At 37.8% G+C, this 25,104-nt stretch overlaps 3 protein-coding genes across 5 annotated transcripts; 2 read left to right on the plus strand and 1 right to left on the minus strand.

Moving 5' to 3' along the window:
* The first annotated feature begins 51 nt into the window (after window positions 1-51).
* LOC139952931 (dnaJ homolog subfamily C member 12-like) lies at window positions 52-3,980 on the plus strand. Of its 2 annotated transcripts, none has more exons than XM_071952254.1 (4): window positions 52-594; window positions 1,246-1,464; window positions 2,325-2,463; window positions 2,801-3,980. In XM_071952254.1, exons 1-4 carry the CDS (start codon window positions 517-519, stop codon window positions 2,875-2,877), a joined length of 513 nt encoding a protein of 170 aa, XP_071808355.1. In that variant the 5' UTR covers window positions 52-516; the 3' UTR covers window positions 2,878-3,980. The 2 variants fall into 2 exon arrangements, with proteins under 2 accessions (XP_071808355.1, XP_071808356.1); XM_071952255.1 differs by having other exon boundaries at window positions 52-216.
* A 685-nt stretch (window positions 3,981-4,665) lies between these two features.
* Window positions 4,666-10,162, minus strand: LOC139952932 (large ribosomal subunit protein uL1m-like). Of its 2 annotated transcripts, none has more exons than XM_071952256.1 (8): window positions 10,061-10,162; window positions 9,371-9,515; window positions 8,516-8,798; window positions 8,204-8,284; window positions 7,617-7,800; window positions 6,910-7,013; window positions 6,365-6,446; window positions 4,666-5,425 (listed from the first exon to the last, which is right to left on the minus strand). In XM_071952256.1, the coding sequence occupies exons 1-8, from the start codon at window positions 10,113-10,115 to the stop codon at window positions 5,286-5,288; spliced, it is 1,074 nt and encodes a 357-aa protein (XP_071808357.1). In that variant the 5' UTR covers window positions 10,116-10,162; the 3' UTR covers window positions 4,666-5,285. The 2 variants fall into 2 exon arrangements, with proteins under 2 accessions (XP_071808357.1, XP_071808358.1); XM_071952257.1 differs by having other exon boundaries at window positions 9,371-9,512; window positions 10,061-10,142.
* A 567-nt stretch (window positions 10,163-10,729) lies between these two features.
* Window positions 10,730-24,852, plus strand: LOC139952933 (CCR4-NOT transcription complex subunit 6-like). Its single transcript, XM_071952259.1, has 9 exons — window positions 10,730-10,826; window positions 11,926-12,247; window positions 15,608-15,783; window positions 16,107-16,175; window positions 16,916-17,228; window positions 17,646-17,800; window positions 18,246-18,488; window positions 18,816-19,093; window positions 19,472-24,852. Exons 2-9 carry the CDS (start codon window positions 11,940-11,942, stop codon window positions 19,640-19,642), a joined length of 1,713 nt encoding a protein of 570 aa, XP_071808360.1. The 5' UTR covers window positions 10,730-10,826; window positions 11,926-11,939; the 3' UTR covers window positions 19,643-24,852.
* Window positions 24,853-25,104: the final 252 nt, after the last annotated feature.

A 25,104-nucleotide genomic window follows, 5' to 3' on the forward strand; every position in this document is an offset into this window, starting at 1 on the left:
ATTCTTAACATTTGCCCTCAATCTGCCGTTCTTTTTCCATAGGGTCCGCAACTTCTGCCGAATGTTTGTGACTGTTGCATGCTTACAAAGCTGGATGAGAATGTGGTGTTCACACATTATACGAAATTTTGATTGGTTAAAACTTTTTGCCTCAGTGGGATTTTCAGTGATGATTGGTCAATGCAGATGAGGAACTACTTCCAGCTGAAAACTGAGGTGTTGATTGAGAATCTCTGGGGCAAATAATGTGTGTATTTCACATGAAATTTGGTTGAATGAACATATCTGAAGATGATGGGTGTACTGTGTTAAGAAAAGAACAGTTTGAAAAAATGACAAGTTGACTGTGAATGAGGGTGGTGCTACCCAAAAAATCAAAACTTTTCTATTTGTTTGTTTTGTAAACTGTTTGTAATTAGAAATTTTGCTTACACAAAAAGTCTTGAAAGAATTTCAGCTTCTGTTTTAACTTGAGCACTGTTTGCCGTAATCGATTGAGACTTTACGTTCAAAACTATGGAAGAGCTTTTCAATAATCAGAGATCTGATGATGATGACTTTTACAAATTGCTCGGAGCTGATGAGCTTTCATCGGTAAGTTTTGATTGCAACAAAAAAACCTTACCTCACCAAGGCTAGCCCAATCCCATGCCATGCACACTCTCCCCTAGTAATACTAAATAGCCTATATCCTAGCCCAGATTTGACTCTCCGTTGCATGTTAACAAACAGTTATCCTACACTATCACCCAGTTAAGGCTGTGTTTTATAATTAAAAGGATAGTCCTTATTTATATTATGTGATTCACAGTTTTGTTTGTATAAACAAATTCTCCACATAATGGTTAATGATTGGTCATTAGATATAGAATTGTAGACTGTAGTATTGTTCAGGTTGCTAAAATGTTTCAGACACTTTTAGTTTATCGTAACTCTATATTCTTTGAATGCCTATCATTCTATACTCGTTAAACATGTTTGCCGAGGATAGCATCAACATTCACACAAGGATCAAGTCAAGTGAAGTAGTTTAAATTAAACCCATAACTTACGAGACCGAATGGGCAGATCTTCCACCAGATGTTCCAAAAACTAGTTATATAAAACCATGGTTGAGATGTGTTTGCAACTCTTGTACCAAAAGGCTCAGCCATTGTGTCAGCATACAACTATTGTTGCTTTAAAGTTATAATTCAGGCATGATCCTTGTTCTAACTCATGATTTTTTTTTTTTTTTTTTTGCAGACAGAACAAATTAATGTAGAGTTTAAAGTCAGAGCGCTTGATGTGCACCCAGACAAGAATCCTGACGATCCTTCAGCAGCTGATAAGTTTGCCAAACTGCAGAGGGCTCGGGATATTCTGACAGATGAGAAAAAACGAAAAGAGTATGACTACTGGAGACGGAGTGGACTGGCGGTGCCTTACACTTCTTGGATTGCGATGAAAGACACAATGCACACGGTATGAGAAAGAGTGATATGGAAGGGGTAGGGGGGGGGGCCTTCCTCAAACCTTAGCTTCCAGTGGGCTCTGTCTCCTCCGGCTTGGGCTTCGTCTCTGACTTGAGCTTCGCGTGCTGCGTACGCAGTGGAAACACAGAATGAACTGGCCTCTGGAGCAGCATGTATTTTGCATGCGCCGGTTTGAATATCAGCAGGAGTGACGGAGCCTGGAGCCGGAGCCGAAGCCGAGGTTTGAGAAAGGCCCCTGTTGAAGTCAGTGTTGAAGCTCATGACGTCCCAGTTCGTTACTCCATACCATCTGGCTCCAAAGGCACTTTACAATGGCTACAAAAGCTGTGGCTGCTGGCTGCAATGAGAATCTTGCGTGTTGTGGCCGAGTAGTCAGGTTCACTGGACTCGAGCCCTGATGTTCTGATCAGCGGAGTTTGGATTCGAGTCAAGGTCTTGACACTTGTGATCTTTTAAAAGCAAGACGCTTTTAAACCATTGGTTTTAATTGTCCTTTGGATTGCATGTAAAGTCACATTGTCTGTGTGTTGGTATTAAAATTTATCATTGCATGTAAAAGAACCCAGTACACTTGTCTTAAGAGAAGGGGTTTGGCCCGGTTTCTGCTTAGAGCAATGCAAAGGTCACAGGTTCTAATCCCACCTGAATGATTTGCTTGTCGCTTTTTTTCACAGAACTCGAGAAAGTATCGAATATACAGTGCTGAATGCACTGAATGCACATCGGTGTAAGTGGGAAAACAAGTGATTTTCCTTATCCCCAGTGCGAAAAACAATCTTCAAAGTCATTCTCTTTCTATACTATTCACTTTTATTTCATCCGTAACTATCAATTTTATGATCATTTCAGTCAATGCATTGGGCAGTAAGGCAAAAGAAAGATCTAATGCTTGAAAATCAGCAAGAAGGTGCAGGGTCAGTAGATGCCAGAGCTGGAAAGAGTGAAACAGATGCATGTGCACACACTGTGACACCGCCCTCTAGCTATGGTAAGAGTTTATTCACGCTTTTCCTGTTAAATTGAGGATTGTTTGACACAATAATTGGGCTTGCAAAACATTGGTAAGATTGAAAATAATTACGGTTTGGGTCATTAAGAATAGTCAACGATAACAAATTTTTCTTAATTTTTTTTTGACCCACCCTACCACCCCTGGCTTAGACCGTTCCACTTTTACTTTGTAGTTTAATCAGGAATAAAATTGACGATCTTAGCCAGCTGGGTATTTTGTCTTCATTATTTTTGTTTGAAAAATATGTTGGTTGTGTGCATTGACTTGTTTCTGTTTTTCCACTTATGTCTTGTTTTTTTGTTGTTGTCTTCAGAATATTCCAGACCTTCCGGTTGGACCAGTGAACCTGCAAGTGACATCCTCCGAAAGTTTAGAAACTACCAGCTGTAAGGACTGTCCCAGAATTGACACTATACCTTTAACTGACAACTGACTAGTGAATATTGGTGCTAAATACAAGATTAAGTCCAATTTGCTTAAAGACACAGGACACTATTGGTAATTGTCAAAGACTAGCCTTCACAGTTAGTGTATCTCAACATAGGCATAAAATAACAAACCTGTGAAAATTTGAGCTCAATCGGTCATCGAAGTTGCGAGATAATATTGAAAGAAAAATAACCCTTGTCACACGAAGTTCTGTGCTTTTAGATGGTTGATTTCGAGACCTCAAGTGCTAAATCTGAGGTCTTGAAATCAAATTCGCGGAAAATTACTTCTTTCTCGAAAAACTATTGCACTTCAGAGGGAGCCTTTTCTCACATTGTTTTTGCTAATTGTTTTATACCATCAACCTCTCCCCATTACTCGTCACTAAGAAAGGTTTTATGCCAATAATTATTCTGAGTAATTACCAATAGTGTCCACTTCCTTTAAGCTAAAAAAAAACACTGCTTAGTGAAATCAGATAAACCGGCCACGTTTTAGTAATCGACAGCTAAATACCAGTCACAAGCAATGTATATGGCATGAAATTTTGGCCAGTAACATGTGTAAAATAAGCAAGCTATTTTCGTGCTTAAGCAAATTTTGTGCTTAAGCAGCTCTATGAATTTGGCCCCTGGCTTTCTGATGATGTTTAAGTGTTGTCATATGCCTCACCTTATTTCAGCCAACCTTTTTGTTCCGTTTTATTCCATTAATATTTATTTTTATGGAGTGCGACAACAAGTTCATGTAGTTTTAACATAGGTACTAATGAAGCTTATGACAAAGAATCAAAATGCTTGACAAGGATGAAATGAACAAGAGCAGATTAATTTTGTGAGATGATTGTTTTGTAAAACAACAACTTTGTTTAAATCATGCCATGTAAAATATAACTCCAGGGTCAGGAAAAATGTAAAATATATGTGTGTATTACAAACTGTAAAAAATGTTACGTGCTCAGTATGATTTTTATTTTGACAGATAATGAATTTCCAGGCATGTTAATTGAGGCAAGTAAGATTAAAAGCTTTTCATGGTGTTGAAAGTGGGAATAAAAATGTATATGGTTGTAAATTTGAGGTTTGTGTCTCTAAATGACTGGGGGCTTTCACGTGTGTTCTTATTAAACGATACCCTTCGTCTCTATGGACCCTAGTTCTCACCTCATACCAGAGGCCCAACTTTGGATTTGGAGTATCCGAGTTATTACAAAGGTTGTTCCCCTTTGAGATTTTCCCCTTTGAAGTTAGTCATGAAGTCAAGATGGTAATTGTTAAGCGCGGTGCAGTTACGGGGACGGTACACACACCCTCGATCCCAGTATGTGTGTGAGTCAGTCACAGTTAGAGCTGCAACGCGCTACCTACGACCGTTGCATGTGTCTAATTGCACTGTGACTGATGCATGAACGGCAGAATAATAACAAATAGGCAGCGCCTAACTTTGAGGTTTTCCTCCCACATCTAAAAGTGAAAAATTGACATATTTCAGGAGGGTACACTGATGCAAGATGAAAGCTCCTGTATGAATGTGTCTCGGAGAAATGGCCTAAATTTGCACTCGTGTTTTTGTGCCTGATTTTCAAAGATCAACATTTAAAATAACATTAAGATGAATTTTGGAATATGCTAACAAGTAGGTGAAAACGACTGCTGAAAGTGATTCCTTGAATTTCCCTTTTTTTTGCACTATTCGCACATAATTATATACACTTAAAAGACAAACAAAAAATGATAGTTATACCATATACAATGTCCTTTACTTGTTTGTTTTTATTTACAACCGAAACTTTACAACTTTCTAGTTGGAAATCGGAACCATGAATATTGCATTAAGTTTTCCAAGTAACTGTTGTAATAGCTTTGCATATACAATGTTCGTACAACCTTGTTAAGTTTTGATTTTAAAGGTAGGGTCATAGATAGGTTTTGTCAACATAATGCTGAGATACAATAACTCACTGTGGCAGTTTCAGCTTCATACAGTGTCTATTTGTTGAGAAAACAGCAAAAAAACAGCCACATCAGTTTTACAAGATTGTTAAATCTGCAGCATTCTTGGTGCGGCCAGAGATCAATTTCAGGCCAGTATGCATACTTCGATTTTGAAAGGGCAATGGCACAATGGACTTTTTCTCCTTGGTAAAGGGCAACCTATAAGGAAATTGTACATTTCTACTGGAGCATTTCAAGGGCACCAGGGTGCAATGGGGACAATTACCTCCATTGTCTCAGTGAAGTACAAGGCCTGTGTCATATCTGAGAGGTTCTGTGCCTAGAATAAGGGGGACTCAAGCCTGTTTTCAGGAATATCAACATTCATCAAATCCCATCCCTGTTGAATTAATACTTCAACTGCCTCTGTGCATGTTAGAGTTGCTTTGTCTCAGGCTCTTGACTTGACTTCATGGCACTGAACTCGTCCTCTCGCTTCGGCAGATACTTCTCGAATTCCAGGGCAACTCCGTCAAGAAGGAAAGCATTCAACGTTATCTTCGTGATAAGTGGACCTGCAATGTGGTAAAGAATTATTGAAATAAACTCTTAAGTGCAAAATTTCAATGCTATAATGGGTAAATGGGTACCTGTGAGGGCAGACATAGTTCTTGTGATTGATTTAGCTAAACAGTGCATATTTGTTCCACTGGCTGTACACTCCCAAGGGAGCTGAGATGGTTTAAGGTATGAATTAATGGCCCAGTGACCAGGGGTAATAATATTGGAAGCGCTTTGAGACACCCTTTGGGTGTGAAAAGCGCTATATTTTTTTATAAAAAACGGTTGTTATTATCAGTACTACATGTATACAACTGTAGATGTACACAATTAAACTAACATCTGAAAACTTCAAAAGGTGTTTTTTTTCTTCAGATATCGTCGAAAATCCAGAGCGAATATGTCCACAAAAGGAAGAATAATCCCTAAAAGGAATACACAATCTGAGAAGTTGTTTGCGGTACAGAGATTCTGAGATTCAAATTTTGGGCCATAACAACTTGTATTTTTTTTTTTACATAACTACATTACTTTGTAGTGAAATGTTACTTAGAATGCTTCACACTATCAAATGTTGCTGTAGGCTTCTAACCAAAGGTTTTTAGTGCCATTTATTTTAAAAATGTTTACCTTCCCTGAAACTTATAATAAAACTGGGAAAAGCAGTTGGATTTGGTTTTATCATCAAGGCAGGTTTATTCAAAACAATTTACACTACAAACTTTCCTCAGCCCCCTCCCCTAGAATTGGAGGAGGGGGATGGTTATTACTGTAGCGACACTTGAGGTAGTGCCTACTGAGTTGTCCTTGCTTGAGCATGGACGGGGGAGGGGAGATGGTTCCCAAGACCCGAACACGTAATTAAGCAAGCAGAAACACTTTTGTTGAAATGTTGATTGCATTACAAATTATGTTCAGCTATGAGAAAAAAAATGAATGCAGATTATGCTTACTGAATTCAGCTGGCTTGTGTTTACTGACGTCTGTTATGACACACTGCATGTTCTCTTCAAGCTGCTCATTGGTCAGGCTCAGCTGTGAAGGGTCAAAAGTCATTACAGGTTATTCAACGTTGGTATTATCTATCGTTGATCTAACCGCACAAAAAAGCTTTAATAGGCTGTGTCGTGATGATCAAAGCAGGCTTGTGGCTGTACATGGAAAACTTCCAGTTACTGCATGCCATGACATCCATATCATGTGAATGGAGAGCGAGTGCTTGTGGGCTATAACTGGGTGAGAGCCACAGGATTGCTTTGATCATGACGACACATACCCTTTATTAAACATGCTTCAAATAGATCACCAGAGCAGTTAAAAAAAAAAAAAAAAAAAAACCAACAATTTTAAACAAGTTCAGGACATCCTTTTGTAACAAATGATGAAGCATTTGAAGAAATTCAAAGTCTCCCACATTATTAAAATTGCCCAAGGAAAACCCTGTAGGTTGAGAAGTTTAAAAGTCACAAAAAAACCCAATGTCTATGTTTGGGTTTACCTTTCCGATTGAAACATTGACATGGGCCCATTTAATCTGGCATTTATATTCCTGTCCTTTCTTGTATCTGTGTATCATACTCCGAAGATCCAGCCCAACCGAACCTGGAAGAAAAAGTGTTAAAAAGGGAATAGTATCAAATTAGATCCACAGAGCACTTTAAAATTTGTCATTAATTTCACGGGGTCAAAGCGAAGTGTTAAGCGAAGTGACAACAGGTACCAACCGAATCTCTTGCCAAAGCATTCAGGAATGGACACCAACCCTCAGATATTTGAGAAACGACTCATGTATGAATCCTTCTCAGATACAATTGTTTTTTTTGTGTGAATCTTTTTTATACTATATCGAAAAGAGAAGGAAGGGGTTCGCCCCAGTGTTCCTGGCTGGATTGGCAGCATATTGCGCCAAAGCACCTTGTAAACCATTACATGGTGCTTAAGGATTAGGTCTTATATCTCAAAAATTTCGCCCCACTCCTTACAGAAATAATACCTGGCGCTTTGTATCCTTTGGTAAAAGGCGCGTTATAAATACGGTTATTATTATTATTATTATTATTATATCACTTTCTCAAAGTAGTCTATACTATCAACAGCTGCAGTGCTTTTCACCAAGAATCTTTTTCTAGCACTTCCAATTATTTGGAACCAAAATTTACCAATCTTTCCTGCGAGGGTTTATAGGAATAAAAATAACCCTCTCACCTCTTTTGGAGCTTGGGTACTTCTTCCTGAGCAATCTCTTCAGTGGGACCAGTTCCGGCATCATGTCAGGCGTCGACACACAGTAGTCATAGTTCTTGATCTTCCGGCTGAGGACCTTTGGAACGATGGTCTCATCACTAACAATGTCGGCCCCAGCATCGATAGCATTTTGTTCATCTGTGCCCTGTGAAATAAAATGTTCACTTCAAAATGAGAATTCTAAGAGAGTAATATCAAATGCGATACGAGTGTTGACGTCAAGGACGGGCCGTTTTTCGCAGTGAATGTTTCGCAGGAGTTTAGCACAGGACAATTGATGCGAGTTATTCGTTGCAAATTTGTGACGTCAAAAAATGTATCACATTCGCAGGAAGTATGAACCGGTCTTTAGGAGTCAACTTAATGTGAAAATATTTGACTTATCAGACTACACAAACTCTCTGAGATATTATTAATGATAGATAAACTATGCAAAACGACATCATTTGGTGAATTTATTAACACAGCACAGAGCCAACCATCCTACTGTCTGACCATTTTTGTGTAAAATGTAAAAACTGTAGATGCACATATGGTCTTAGACTTACCCTTGCAAAGCAAAGAATTCTGTTGTCCGACTTGAAGGGGTGGGGAAGAAGTACTACACCTTGGAATGGCTCCACTTTTTTCTAGAGAGAAAGAGAAGGCTGAAAAGTTTACACATTTTTCTGTCAAATATTTCTGACTGGGACATTTTGTTATTGTATTGACGTGCTAAACTCTGAGGCATATGAAAGGAAGATGAAGATAAGATTAGGAATAGATAGCAGATAATTTGGAAGTCCCACCTCCCACTCATTTTTTCTTTGTTCAACCAAAAACTTTTATTACTATATCATTTTTTTTTTTGTCCCCCTAACCTTTTTCTGTAGAGCCATGTCGAGATTCATAGAGATGGTTACCGTCCTGTCTTCATGTTTACTCTTTCGACGACAAAACATCCACTTGTCCTGTTTCCTTAATGTTTCCATAGCATCCTGAAATGTCTGTAACTGGGGTGGATAATGCATACGCAGGTAGACGTCATCCACTGGTTTCCAGGCTAGATAGCCTTTGGGTTTCTCTTTAATGGTCAGCAGAGTCTCCTCTGGGGTTTGGTCAATGGTTGGGTCTTCCAGCTGGTGGGATATTTCTGTTGAGAAACTGCGTGAAAGAGAGAAGGTTGAAAAGATGTATAAATCCTGTCTAATCATCCTCGAGGCCTCATTAGCTGGAAGTAAAGTCTGTCCCGAGCCAATATGGCTCATCAGGCCGGTGTTTATATCTGGTTTTATTGGCATTTAATGACTGAGAATATTTCTATTCCCCCTGGACAGGATGCCAGTCCATCGCAGGTTACTCCCCAGCTCTCGCATGGTACCAATTTGCACTCCTGGGTGGAGAGAAGCAATTATGATAAAGGGCAGGTTAAGAAGTGCATATGCAGGTACTAGCCCGTAACAGTTTTTTTTTTACTGTACTCCGTACTTGAGTTAAGGGTGATCCCTGAAATATTAGAATGTCTAAGAATTTTGGGTGAATGTCTCAAGTTTTCAATTGAATTCAAAACATACAACAAATTAAGAAAAGTTACCTCCTCAACTGTTCCAGAAAAACTAATTCGTACAAACATTTATTTCATATGCGACCATAACCTGTCGTCATGGCTATAGAATGGTTGAAACACATAACCAAGCTGACCGACATATATGATATCATTGATATAAAATACCCACCTTCTTTTATGCAAATGAAGCGAACCTGTAAATTTTTTGGAGATGTGAGTTGCAGTCAACGTGTGAGTTCTTTTCTCGTGATGTGGTCCCATCGCAGCTCCATGGTGAAGTCGGAATATAGTCGTCAACTGCTTGCAGTAAACTACTGCATCGAATTTGAAACAACTTTCATAAGTATTGTAGTATTTATTGTGTCGTTTTGAAATATAAAAAAAGTGCTCAAATTCTAGTGACAATAAATAATTTGTAAACTTGACATACTTGACAAAATTTGATTAGTAAACAAAGTTGTTTATCAACCAAACTTGAAAGTTGAACTTGAACATTTTAAAGAAAAAGAGTCATTTGATTTGATTTTGAATGAATTATATTATTAAAAAAAATTAAATGAAATGTAATTTTTTTTATAAACAAGGTTAAGTTAAGATTAAGAACTTAAATAAATTTAAAAAATGTAAACAAAAGATTAGATTTAGTAGATTTAGAAGACACCGCCGGCTGAAAAACTTTGTTTCTTCAGACTTCATTCCGAATTCTGCAAATCAAATTGAAAGAAATCCAGCAGAGCAGGCAAGGCAGAGTGCGGTCAAGCTTTCACAAAGTGGTGGCGCCATACGGAAACTTTTCCTGAGTATTCTCGTGACATTCGATGAAAGGATACAAATTGTCAGACTAAATCAGAAAGTTTACCTCGCGACTTTGTTGCTGCAAAAGAAGCAATCACGGTGCTCATGGAGGCTGCCATCTTGGATTTTCGTCACAACACAAACCCGAACACTCACGGAAAATGCCGAGGCCCGAAAGTGCGGTGAACTTAACTGGGATGGGAGGGGTTTATGTAGGGGGTGGGGTGGGGGTGGGTAGTGTTTCCTTCTTCAACAATGACACAAAACAAAAGGAAAATACTTCAGTATGAAAAGTGAAAAGTGTTTAATGGGTCTGAATTATAACGCAACCAATGGCAGAATTCGGTTTTTAGAAGACATTTGACTAACAATTGGCCTGGAGGAGGGCGGTGGGATGAATTTTGTACTTTTATTGCTCCATTGTACTTTTGAGCTTAGAAAGTTCTAATTGATTTCTGCCTCCATGATTTTACCATCTTAATCTCTGTCTTTGTAAAACTCTCGCATTTATAAGGTAAGATAAATCATGTTGTCAAAATAAATGTTTTTTTTTTTTTATTAAACGCATAATTTTATTTTCCTTGAATTCTACGATGGGAGACTTTTTGATAATTATTGGCAGAAAGTCTAAAGTTTCCCATTGAACATGATAACTTGATAATGGAACGGTCCATGGATTACCCAATCAAGAAGGTGCGCATGCGTTACTTCGCTTCGATTATTGCCTGCCATTTTGGATTTTCTGTAAGAATTGCCGTAGAAAATACGTGCCAAATAAATGCATTTTTAGACGGTTAATCACTTTTAACATCAAAGTGTACTCAATGAAGGTAACGTATAGTGTTTGGTATTTCATGTTCTTGTTTTAAAATAGTGCTGTGTGTGTTTACACAGGGTGAAATTTGAGTTTATTCCGAAGCGAATAAATTACTACCGACTGTTCGCTTGCTTTTACTGTTTTTATTCATTGGCTGCTTGTTCCCATTGTTCCGTGCAGTGTACGTACGCGATACGGATTTTGTGTGTGAGAGATTGCACAGCTGTATTTTGTGTTGTCGTTGATCGAACTCTTCTTCCAAAACATTGGCAAAAACAATTTTATTTGTCATTTGCATTGGGTTTATGGATATGATAATTCTATGTTTGTGTTGAGATCATCAACTCGTTGAATTTGAATTGAATGACATTATTTTGATATAATACAAAGTTTATTTTGAGTCATTTATTTTAACAATTTTCTACAACTTACCATGCTTACAAGAAGTACACAAATTAATAGCAAACTGATGAGCTGAGTCCTGCTCCTGGCCCGTGTCTGCTGATGGAACGTCACTCACTTCGTACCCCAGTCACTTTGTACCTGAGTCACGTCATACGCTAATTTGTTACGGTTATTGAAACATTGAAAGTGAAACCAACCTTCGTTTTATTTGGTGTTTTTTTTACATTTTATTAAAACCAAAGTTAGGGATTCTTTTTTTTTAATCGGAAAAAATTCCCTTTATTATGAGAGTTTTTAAAACAGCAAACGTAGTAATTTATTGAGGAAACGCTTATGTCTTTATGTTGTGACACTTGGGTTACAGCTCGTAAAATGGGTTACAGCTCGTAAAATGGGTTACAGCTCGATAGTCCAAAGGTTCGATGGTACGAAGGTTCGTTTGTCCGAAGGTTCGTTAGTCTGAAGGTTCAATAGTCCGAAGGTTCGATAGTCCGAAGGTTCGATAGTCCGAAAAAATACAATTTATTGTTATAGTAACACAAAATTTGTTTACTCTAAGAACTTGTGAGAAGAAAAGGTCCAACATAACTTTAAAATGTATTACAATGCAAAATTGTGTAAATGTTCTTTACACTATTACCACTTTGTTTCAATTGGATTATTTTAACCCTGTTTTTAAACCCACTTTTGAACTATCTTCCCTACAGAAAAAACCTCCAGGATGCCTAAGGATCGTTATGAACAAAACAACCACAACAACCATCGGCGGCAGTACCGCATCATGTCCCCCGACGACATCGTCTCCGGCAAAAAGCCCCACTGGGAGCAGTTGGAGATCGTAGGGACAATCCGCAACCTCAGCCCCCAGCTATGGAGTCTTCAATTCCTGACGGCGCTCTACCTGAACGACAACAACCTGACCAGGGTACCGCCGGAGATCTGCAAGCTGACCTCCCTGATGCACTTGGATTTATCAGCTAATAAACTACGCAGCCTTCCCGTGGAACTTGGGGATCTGGTGACGCTCAGGTAAAGTTTGAACAAGGCTATTTTACTCTTATTTTCACTGCCAACAAAAGTTTTGACAAAATAGGGAGACCTCCAACATAGGGGCTAGGTAGCTCAGTTGGTAGAGCGCCGACACATCAATCCGGAAGTCACAAGTTCAAGTCCTACTCTAGTAAATTTTTCTTTTTTAAACCCCAAATTATTATTAGTATTTTTACAGTTGTCTCGAAATCTACTTACAATAGTTTTCTTCTGCATAGTGTACAAAATTAAAAAATTTACGATTTTATTAGTATTATAATTTTTTTCTTTGGGGAGGGTTTCAATTTTTCACAAAAAGGGAATCTTGGCAGTGTGTTTAGCGAACTATTGCTAAAAGCTACCTGATAAATAAGCAGTTTCCAAGATGATCCGTAGTCTTTAGGGGTTTAGCGTGAAAGGATTTGTACCCTGTAGGCCTCCTATTTATAGTTCTTAAAAGGTTGTTTTTCAATGCAAACTGCATTTGCTTGATGTTCTTTTGGATGTTGTAATGAATTGAATAATGTGGTTTGAATCTCCCCGGGGGCACTATGTGATTGGGTTTTCAGTCCCTACATGATTGCTCGTATCGCCCCTTGCTGAAACTGAAACTTCTTTCCTTATATAAATCTTCTCTCCATTGGGTTGTGATTAACTTTCCTTTTGCTAGGAGCGAGTCATTTGCCAACAAGAATTGAAATGAAATACCAATGCATTATGTGCATCTATCCACATCTATACACAAATACTAGACTTGTGATGCAAAAGTTAATTTAATCATGGTATGGTTTAATCGAGCGCTTTCAGCTAAACTACTCATGCGGAAGAACCATAACACCATGTAACCTTGTACATGTTCACACTCCTAGTTTGTAGACAATTCCTGCCTACGTGTCCAAATATTGATACATTATGGGTGTCTTTATTGGATTACAATAACAAAGGCACTCCCTTGTACACAAAGCAATACAATAGGCATGTCTTTTACAGGCAATCTACATGTTTTTTTAGGCTGAAATGGACTAGGTTTTATGAACTGTTGCTTTAATCTACATTGTACAGTAACAAGAACCTCCCTACAGAGGTTGGGGTCCTTGAATCTGCCAGATTTGTTTACTGTATTAAAGGAACATGTTGCCTTGGATCGGTCGAGTTGGTCTTTGACAAGCGTTTGTATTCATTTGCTATAAAATGCATATGATTAGAACGATATTTAAAAAGTAGAATATAATGATCCACACAAGCATCACTCGAAATTGCGTGGTTTTCCTTTTACCTCGTCGACAAACACAGTCGGCCATTCATGGGAGTCAGATTTTTCACTCCCATAAATGGCCGACCGTGTTAGTTCGCAAAATAAAAGGAAAACCCACGCAATTTTGAGGCAAATGTGTGTGGATCATTGTATTCTACTTTTAAAACATCTTTCTAACCATATGCATTTCATAACAAACATTTTCAAAAGCTTTTTATAGACCAACTTGTCCGGTCCAAGGCAACGTGTTCCTTTAAGATTATATCCTTTATCCCCTATAAAGCTCTATGTGCTATAAATTGCTCCATTCCACCAAGGAGATTTGACAAATTTCTGACTCCATCATTTGGCTTCAGTATCAGAGAGGAAGTTTATTTTTAAATGACAAAAACAAGTTATGCACTTAGCGAGGTCGGTCTTATCATGGAGGTAGAATGTACTATAAACTACTGAGACTTGCCTCCCATTGAGCCGATTATGCTAGAATTGAAATACTATCTAATTATTTTTTATTTGAACTGTTCTAAATTTGAACGTGCTAAGATTAAATGCATTTTTATAAAATGGGTAAGAATTCTTCTATACACATCATTCATAACTGAAAGATATTTCACAAGTGAAAGTCAACATTTGAAAAAAAAACAAGACTGTTAGATTTGTCCAGTCATGAATACGTACTAGCCCAATGTTAAATTCACTGGCCTTGAACTTGCAGTTTAGTGTTAATTTTGAGCCCCAATTATGTTAAGTACATGTATCATTCAGACACTTGTACACAATACATGGAATGCAAGCTGATGTAGGTACTGCAATTACACAGGCCTATAAACTGGAAATGCCAACTGGTGGCATGGATTTATTATATTGACATCTGCTAAAATAACAACAGCAACAAAACAGAAAACAATCAAGAGGTGTTTGTGCACATGTTTGCTGAACACCTTAAAATATATTATTTTGTCTTATAAATGCAGACCTGTGTATTTTCATGAAAAAGTACACATTTGGTGTAAAGTATTCAAATTCATCGTTTATGTGCACGATAAAATCAGATCTGAAAAATGTATGCAGAGAAACAAAACCTCATCACAAGGTGGTCTTAATTAAAATGTAACATGTTTCTGAAAACTTCTCCAAGGTTTGTGTCTCTTTACCGTAATCTGGGCCCAATTTCATAGAGCTGCTAAGCACAAAAATTTGCTTAGCATGAAATTTCTTCCTTGATAAAAACAGGATTACCAACCGAATTTCCTTTTGTTACCTATTGCTTGTTACTGGTATTCAGCTGCTGTTTGCTTATCCTGAAAATCACGTGGAAATTTGGTTTGTAATCCTGTTTTTATCAAGTAAGAAATTTTATGCTTAGCAAATTTTTGTGCTTAGCAGCTCTATGAAATTGGGCCGTGGTTATGTTTTTTGGCAGAGAGTCATAGGGCAGAAAATTTTATTATAATCGTACTAATTTTATACAAGCAGTGGCTCACTGGCTTAATGCCAGTTAAATCACGAGAAGATCATTCAAAATTCACTCCACAGTGGCATGGTCCAGCTGGCTACATGTGTTGAAAAACAACACTACCATCATTTGAAATATGGATTTGTGAAAAAGCTGATGGCATGGAGTGCTGTATCCTGCTGGCCAGTCACTAGTAATGTTAGGTACAAAGGTTGACAATGGGACATTGCTTCATGAAATTGTACAGAGTGCGTTTATATGATGTTGAGTAGAGTGCATACATGTACATGCATGTGGAATGTCTATTGGGAGTTTGGATTAATCAAGTTTAAATGTAAATGGAAGCATTAAATACCAGGGGTCGAAATTAAGTGTATTTTCATGGTAGTCAGCAGGGCTAGTAACCAATAATTTTTAGTAGCCCTGATGAGATTTTGGTTGCCCGAAAGACACATTATGTCTCGCGTCACGGCTCAAACTTTATAATACACCATAGCACAGTTCTTTGTTGTTTGTAATGATGATTTTTGCATTGTTTTTCCACTAGCCCGTCGGGCTATCAAACTGGAAAAATCAGTAGCCCAATTTCGACCCCTGAATACACATTGGAAAGGTCACTTTACCTCGTTTTTGTTTTACCTCTCTGCAGGGAACTCTTGTTAAACAACAACTACTTGCGTAATCTCCCGTTTGAGCTAGGCAGATTATTCCAACTGCAAGTACTTGGGTTGAAGGGTAATCCGCTAAACACAGACATGCTGGGTCTGTATAATGAACACAATGGTGTACCCAGGCTACTCTCATTCATGCTGGACAACATCAGTCGTAAGTTCATTCTTTTTTCCACCTCTCACCAAGTCCTGCCGAAATTTGTCTGTACAGTGAACAGGGCCCAATTTCATGACTCTGCTTACTGCATAATTCTGTGCTCACAGCCTACTATAGAATTATGAGCTTTGCCGGGCGCGGTAAGCACAGAATTTCTTGAATGTCAAAAGTGTAGACAGAATTAATGTAAACTTGATGTTTGATATCGGATTTAAGATATAGTGCCCATATATTATTATTATTATTTTTTTTTTTAGGGAGGGGTTTGTACAAGAAATATTTGCTTCACATTCACTTTTTTTTAACGGTCCCTTTAACAGCTCCATCAACGTTGCCACCAACGAGACCATGGATACACATAAAGGACCCCGATAGGTCGCGGTTAGCTGGTAAGTCACCCTCAACAACCTTTTATGATTTCTTATAACTTATTCCCCTATTAACTTGGTTTAAGCATGGTTTAAGAAACTGTGTCCTGTATATTTGGTTTGCGGTAAAACCATGTGTGTACCTTCTTGCCAGGTAGATATATGTTCTTTTGAAAACTTGAGAAACTCTGTTCTTTTGCAATGTTTTAATCCAATTCTGATAATGCTATCAGGGCCCAATTTCATGAAGCCTGTAAGCAAAGAATAGTATTGCTTAGCAGAATCAGGTTACCAGCCCAAATTACATTTAGTTTGTATTGTTTTGGCTGGTGCCCGACCACACTAAATTTAAAAAAATTTATCACTGCTTAACAGCTTGGTATTGTGCAGTTCAAACTTTACACTTTAACATTTTTCTGAAAATATGAAATTTGTGTGCAGTACTGGACGTACTTATTCTGAGTTTTTTCCCTTCTATAAAATTAGGAGTTGAGTGAAATCTCAGCTTAGGTTATCGGTGTCACATTTCATATTGCCCTCCTTTATTAAATTGCCATAGTGGTCAGTGTTATGTTACATTGCTTCAATCTATTTAATTCACGCAAACTGTTTACCTATCAATCCTTCAAAACCATAGTGGATGCCATTGAAAGGTCAGACAGTAAAAGAGTTGGAGAAAGTACAAAATGTTTGGAGGACCTGCAACTTTGGTTGATGTTTACTTCCATTTGTTTACTGTTTTCCCTCATTTCATTACGCAGCAATATTTTCAGTAATGAGCTACAACGTTCTCTGCGAGAAATATGCCACCAAACAGCTTTACGGCTACTGTCCGACGTGGGCGCTCGCATGGGAGTACCGGAGGAAAGGGATCATGGACGAGATACTGCACGCAAACGCAGACATCATCTGCCTGCAGGAGGTGGAGACGGACCAGTTCTTCACATTCTTCTACCCAACTTTAAAACAGCACGGGTACGAGGGGGTGTTCAGCCCCAAGTCGAGGGCCAAGACGATGTCGGAGCATGAGAGGAAATATGTGGACGGCTGTGCCATCTTCTTCAGAGTGAATAAGTGAGTAAAGATAATGTTCCCCTTTGGATTTTTACTATAAAGCAACACCGGAAATATGTTTTGTTTTAACGTCGACCCCCCAAAAAATCAATTGTTTTACAAACGGACAAGAAGACAAAGTACCCAGCTGACCAAGCTGGCAAGATTGTCATCATTTCTGACTTAGATACACAAGTTGTTTGTTTAAGCCAGGAGAGGCCTCTGAAAACAACTGATGTTGCAGACCTTTGACCTAGAATGTCTGGTTCGTTTTGAGGCATTTCTTTGTTCTTCAGTGTATTATGTAGATTATATTATGAAGCCATTCAATATATCCAAATCAAATTTTGGGGTGGATCGGTGGGTCAAACAATTTTGAGTCTTGACTCACCTCGGACACACTTTTAAGGTTGCTCACAAACAATCTCCCAAATTCAGGTTTGCTTTGGTGAAGGAACACCTTGTGGAGTTCAACCAACTTGCCCTTGCCAATGCTGACGGCAATGAAGACATGCTCAACAGAGTCATGCCCAAGGACAACATTGGGCTGGCGGTGTTACTGGAGACGAGACCGGGATGCTACGAGGGCACAGGTGAGAAATAATGCCCAATGGGGCAATATCAGGAACAAGTAGTAATGTCCCATGGGGCAATTACAAAGAAAAAGTAATAATGCCCCATGGGGCAAATATAAACAACTACATGTAGTAATAATGGCCATAAGGTAAATATCAAGAATAAATAATAATGCCCAATGGGGCAAATATAAAGAAAAAGTACAACTTAAAAACCGGGAGAGGCTGATTGCTCTTCATAAAGGTAGGTTTTGCTAACAATATTTTTGGTAAAATTTCACAATATATGTTGATTTTGTGGGCTGGAAGTAGCTTTTGCCATGTGGCAGATACGCAGGTATGTGCGGCACAATGACCTACAAACAGGATAGTGCACCTAACATTCAAAACCAAATGGATAATATTAAATGGTCCAACTGTGAGAGGATTAATAATGTAAGTATACAAATCTTACCTTCCGCAGTATCTGTACCAGACAACACTCGGCAGCTGATGCTAGTCGCCAATGTTCACATCCACTGGGATCCAGAGTACAGTGACGTCAAGCTGATCCAGACCATCATGTTCATGAACGAGCTGAAGAAGATCGTTGACGAGGAGTCCATCAGTTTTAGACCCGGTGGTGGCAGCGGAGTCTCGCGCACCCCGGAGAACACGCCCATTCCTCTGGTACTGTGTGGAGATCTGAATTCATTACCAGACTCAGGTGAGTGAAGAGGGGTGGGGGTGAGGTGGGGTGGGGGTAGTAGACTCCTCCCCTGAGCGCTCAGAAACCTTCTTTTGGAGGTGTTAGCCTCTTGCTCCCTTTATATTTGGTTTACATGGATTAACTGTGCTTATTATTTTGCTTATCTATGTAATATTGTAATATTTTGGATATGTTATGTGTTGAGAAGAGTAGTATGAAATAAATGTTGAATTGAATTGAACTGAATTTCATCCCTGCACGACTTGGATGATGTATTCATGTGGATGAGAAGGTTGCTTGGCTCATGCTTCAGTTGACAAATGACTTTTTGATTCTGGGCTGTAGGCGTGATCGAGTACCTGGAGCATGGCAAGGTCTCCGTCCACCACGAGGACTTCAAGGACATCCACTACAAGGTCCTGCGCAACTTCTCCAGCAATACGGAGCAGAACGGACATATCACTCACTCCTTCTCGCTGCAGGGGGCTTACCACAACCAGTCGGTACAGTACACCAACTACACCTATGACTTCAAGGGGGTGATCGATTACATCTTCACTTCGAGGAATTTCATGTCGACGCTGGGAGTGTTGGGTCCCGTGGAACAAGATTGGTTAGATCAGGTATGCTTGGGTTTTAATTTCTCATTTAGAGAAAAAAAGGATGGTGCTTGATTTCAAGTCACATACTTATTGTCTGCATCCGGGTTATTTTAGGCAAGAGATACAATACTTTGGCACTTTGACATCTCAAGTAAACGCCATTTCAGGAGAAAAAGAAATCGACTCAAAGACATTAGATTGATAGGAAGTGCAAATCACTTTTAATTGCTAAGCAAAGTGTGGTGTCGCGATCGGAATCAAAATGGCAATATTGAAAACTCATCTCAAGATGAATCGGAAGTCCTTGGTGCACCTTGACGACGATATACTCCTTTGAAGATTCTCGGCAGCTACAAACTAACTTCTTATTTATTTGTTTCTCACTCTCCAAATCCACAGTCGAAAATTGTTGGTTGCCCGCACACCAGCGTCCCGTCTGATCACTTCTCCTTACTGACTGAGTTTGAGATGCCTTACACTACCCCAGGTACCACCAACAGCACCAACGCCAACACCAACAGCAGCAGCGGGGGAGGCGGAGGGGGCGGAAACTACTTGGTCAGACGGTAGTAGTGAGTTTTTCTCTCTCCAACCAAGGGCACTGTGAATAATACTTTTTTTGTCGTCGGGCCATTTTCAGAAGGCTGGACAAACCCCGCCCTCCCCCCAAACTTTTTAGGTGTATTATCCAATTTGTACTTGTACAGGCTGTAAAAATAAGAATATTTTAAGAAATGTGGCTGGGGGGTCGATAAAAAAACAACAACTGATGTTTGTAATAGTTAACTTCATTTAAAATCTTTATGTCTTCTCTTCCTGAGTGTTAAGTAGTTCATTCAGTGGTCTTTTTAGAAACATGCATTTGTTAAGTCTTCGTGTCGGTTTTGAAAAGCAATGGTTTTTTGGAGTGGTGGTGATTTGAAATTTTTGGCAGAGTTGTGGGATTCAAAATATTTCAGAAATTCTGAATCTGGGAAATATTCACCAAAATAACTTGGACTGTGGACTCACAGGCATTCATGCTTTGGTCGTGGAAGATTGTCATCAAATAGCATGTAGTTTCTAGTTTTTACATATGTTTGTTTTGATTTTCGGAATTTTTGGTCTCTGAATTTAAAGATAAGCGGCGGGAAACTAAACGATATTATGTGTGCTCTATGTGATGTGTTTTACAACCTGTTTATCGTTTTAGGTACATGTTTAGTGGATCAGTACTTTGTGTGGGTTTTTGGTCTGGTTGGAATGATCGAGTCTCAAATTTTGCATTCTTTTCTTTTTTAACGAACTTTTCATTGTTTAGTTGATTGTGCCTTGCTACACAAGTGGTCGTTATTTTGCTTACATGGTTCCATTCTTTGTAGAAACAGGTTTTTTTTAAGTTGTCAATATATTTTTTATGCAAATTCGTGATTTACACCATTCTGGCAAGTAGTTTTTTTCCATACTCTTGTTTGTTGGCGTAATTATCTTGTACAAATAATTGTGTTTACTTAGTTGATGGAAACATCACAGCTGTTTGAATCCTGCAAATGTTTTTGAGTTGGACAAATCTGATTTACTAGAGCTGGACAAAAAAAACTGTTAGCCTAAGCTACTTTTTGTTGTTAAGCAGCTCTATGAAACTGAGCCCAGATGTTGTAAAACCAATTTTGAATTAAACATCATCTTGGTCAAAGGTCATAGTCAAAGGTCATAGTCAAAGGTCATAGTCAAAGGTCATAGCCTTGTGAAGGTTAGTGAACAAATAGTGAGGCAGAAAATCTTATTTTTGCATTTTCAAGATTTTTTTAAAAGAAACTTTGCAGCAACCACAAAAGTGAAATGCTTTTATGATTTTGTTTTTTTTATAATACAACTGACGAGTGGGATGTTTCTGTTATAATTGTTGGTCTTATGCTACCACTGTTGAATAATTGTTAGAATGGATATAATATTGTACATGTATGATGGTCGAATTGTGTACAGAAATTGGTTTATTATATACCAAGGAAATTCAAATTAATGACACAAGCTTTTTGTAACACATTATACAAAATGTAAAATATGTTTTCCAACTGTTTCAGACAAAAATTAACTAGAAGGGAAAAACTAACAAAAAAAAGGGGGATTTGTAAGCGATTGTCTTTTTGTGAGCTTGGGTTTCTTTTATTTCTCTCCCTCTAAAGAAAATCTTTTGGGGGACCCTTTTTTGTTTTAAGATTTGTGAAGTCACCATTAAGGGATCAACATTTTGCAGGGTTTTGACTTGCTCTTATATTTCTTCTCGAAATAGCAATGTCAAAAATGTCCTCTCACTTTTAAAAAGTGCTTCTTGATTAAATTATGAATGTTGATAGGAGCACCAATTTTGGCACTCAATGTGGTTTTCTATGTAATAGATTTTTTGGGCAACAGCCACAATTTACTGAATGTGTAATAATTTGAATAATTGTCCAGTGACGTTAAATCATTCATTTTCTCGTTTTCTTGCTTCGTTTTTTTTTACCTGTAGTTTAAACTGTGTATAGAATGTATGTTTTCCCTCCCCTTCTTTGGCTGATTGATGCTTTCTATCTGTCATAAATTTGGGGAGAACTTTGTAATTGGCTTTGAATTTTAAAATTTTGTTTGGCAACCGTCAAGAGTGCAAGTTCATCTTCTTTTTGGAAGGGGCACTTCCATTGGAAAAAACTTTGACATTGGAAAGTCTATAGGCATTTTTTTGAAGGGGCACCAAGGCCAAGATTGAGGCAATAGAGGTCATGACCTCTGTGTCCACCATGTCATTCCAGGTCAGTGACCTATTGTTCTCAGAATGAGCAGTGATTGTTTTATATTAAAGCAATTCCAAATGCCCCTTCATTTTTTATTATAATGACGGTTTTAATAAGCAAAAGTAAAACCTGTTTTTTTTTTCACCGGTATTTTGTCTTAAATGTTCGTTCATGGGACCAAAATTGTTAACATGGTGTGTGACAAAATCACTGGAAAGTGGCTGACTCTGGTCAGCAATGGTATCAAGATCATGACCCCTGACACACAGTCTAATTTATAGGGGTTAAAAACTGGGTAATAAGAACAGGAACACTTGTAAGAGGGTTGGGTTGTGCAAAAGTGTTCCATTCTGCGAAAGCAATCGCTTTGTTTGATGGTCATTGATGCTTAGCCATGTTTTGTCACACAGTTATGTGTTATACTACTTACTAAAAATGAAATGTCGTTGTTGTTATTTTGACCTGTGTTTGTTATAGAGTTTGACCCTGTGTTGACCTTGTGTCTGACCTACAGTTATCTGAGAAACATGTTCAAATCAGACTTTCAGAATTGGTCAAGTTCACAGGATTTATTTGAAGGGGAATTGGAGAGAAAGTAACAGCTGGGTGCAATACATTTAAAATGCAAACTTGTTCTGTTTCACAAAAAGCCAAAAGTGAACTCGGTATTTCATTAAAATTATTGAAGGAAATATTGGTCAGAAAAAAATATTATTTACTTAGTAATTAATTTCCGCAAACATAAGTTAGACAAAATAAAACAGATAGAAATTCAAATTGACGCACCTCAAAATACCAAGATAAAATGAAATAGCCAATTTTGTGTGAATATTAAATTGAATCTAAATTTAAAATAAATTAAAAACTTTATTCAAATGCAATTTCAAAACTCAATGAAGTGAACCATAAAGTGTGTTTTTGTGAATGTTTTTTTCCCCCAAAACTGGTTTAGGTTAAGTTCAACGCTAAAATACAAACATTGAAAATGAATCATGGCTTATTCAGTTTTGTCTTGCCGATGTGTACGGGCATCTTTTTAAAGCAAACCTTTTTTATTTATAAACTAGTGTCCTTTTGATTTAGTTTTGTAGGTGTGTGTAGCTTGTTATAAATCCCCCCTCAAGGGATGAGTGGATAGTTCTTATTACAGTATTATAATGTAAAATTAGGGTTGTTCCATTTGATAATAGGTGGGATCAGTAATTACTAAACTCTTTTTGTACAAACTAGCTTGTGTAATCCCACCTTCCTTTTTGTAGCATCAAATGGAACACTCCCAATTTTTCATTGTAGCAAATTTAGGAATTTTTAAAAAATATCTTTGTCACAATTGTGAAGCAAAATTTAATTAATATTCTAATACGTTTTGCACTTGATTTGCTAAAAATTACATTTTTTGTTTCCTTTTTTTTGTAAAAAAAACTGCTTTGTTTATCTGTCGGGGAAAAATGAACTTTAAAGTGATATTAAGTAATTGTGGAAATTTATGAAACACTGCCAACGCCTTTTGAATTTCAGAACAAATACCCATGCTGTTCTGGTAATTCAGACCTCAGATTCTGTCAAATTCTTTAGAAGAATCCTTTCACTTGTAAATATGTGTAATATCTTCACAAAGTTTTATGTTAAAACCGACAGAGAGAGGCAGGTATTTTAGTGCCCCTCCTCCCACTTCCCCCTCGCCGATCGTTCTTCGTTCCTCTCCAGTAGTTAAGTTTCAAACAATACTACTCCCATGTTTCATTTGTATGTTTTTTTCCTAGGTGAACAGTGCCTAGAATTCTAGTGCCTAGAGTTCAAGGAGAATTGCACAAATGATTTGAACGGTCAGGAAAATTTAAACACTTTTTTTATAATTGTCTTAGTTTTGGTACGTTCACCTCCATCTCCTTAACAACACTGAGCAATGCAAAGATAACTAACTACTGGGAATTCATTTAAATTAGTTTAAAGTATTAAGGAGGTTTAATCAGAGTTGAGGAGTGTGTCTCATTTTTCATTGGGGGAAAACAAATATTTTTCTTGTCATTATATAGAAGGATATTTTTCTTGTGAATATATCATAGATGCTTGTAGTTTGTCCTAAGCTACTGAATGAAAACTAATACTTATCACACTTTTGACTTGTGCAATGTTGGGAAATGACCAAATGTGTACTGACCATAGGCAACTTTATGGCAGCTTATTTTCCTCTATTGATTTCTTGTGTCACTTACATTCCCCGTACGTAATTTGTCCCCTTAAACTTGTAAATATGTTCTTAAAAAAACATTTTTTTGGGTGAAATGTCAGAGAAAGATACTTTAGGTCGCCAGAAGTCAAAGTAAAGTATTTAAGACTGATAGATATTAGTCAAAATATCTGCCCCTCTCTTGATGTTTTGCCTTGTCAACCCCTTGCGGCAAAATGGTATGGGCCGAGGCTGTGCCTGCCTTTGTCATTTCGCCCCATGCTGTTGACGAGACAGATTATGGATTTTTCTTTAATGATGACAGAATTTGAAAGGAAAAACAAAAACTAAAACAAGCTGACCTGTTTATCGGTTGGCTGTACATAAAGATAAAAAGATGATTTTGATAAAAAATGTCGATGTCAACTTGCGGAGGATTACTCTGCCTTTAAATCAAAGAGGAATATGGTGCAATTTTTTTAAATGTAAAGAAAACTGTAAATTCATGGGTAAAGAAAAGACACATTTCATGTCAAATCCGACGTGCAAAAGTCAAGATTTCTTTTTGATAGGGAATGTATTTCCTTTAAAAAAAAACAATTTTGCCTGAATGATCTGTGGTGACATTTTTCTAACATCTAATTTGTTGCCGGGTGTCTACTTATGATGAATTTTAATTTATTTGTTTATTTGTTATTATTTTTTTTAACAGGTGTTTGGATTGTTAACACCTTCATAAAACAGCATGGGTTAAACTTTCTTTGTTTTGTTTTGATGTCAGAAGGCGATGGTATCTTTTCGTTTTAAAACTTGGGGCTAAATCTCAGGAGTGGACACAATAAATGTTACAAAAAGAAAATAAATGGCATGGTGTATTTCTATTACTTTGTTTTCCAACTAGTTGACCAACCACAGGCCTGGATGCTTCTTTTTTGAAAGGGCACCAAAGCATTTACTCCTTGATGAAGGGCATCCTACCCTATGGGGAAACTAAATTTCTACATGGCATTTCAAGGGCACCAAGGCAATGACCAGTGGGCATGGAGGCAATCGCCTTCAATCATTGCCCCCTTTAAGTATAAGGTCTGCAAGCATTTGAAACCAATCGA

The sequence above is a fragment of the Asterias amurensis genome, chromosome 21 (assembly GCF_032118995.1).
Source record: "Asterias amurensis chromosome 21, ASM3211899v1".
NCBI classification, from domain to species: Eukaryota; Metazoa; Echinodermata; class Asteroidea; order Forcipulatida; family Asteriidae; genus Asterias; species Asterias amurensis.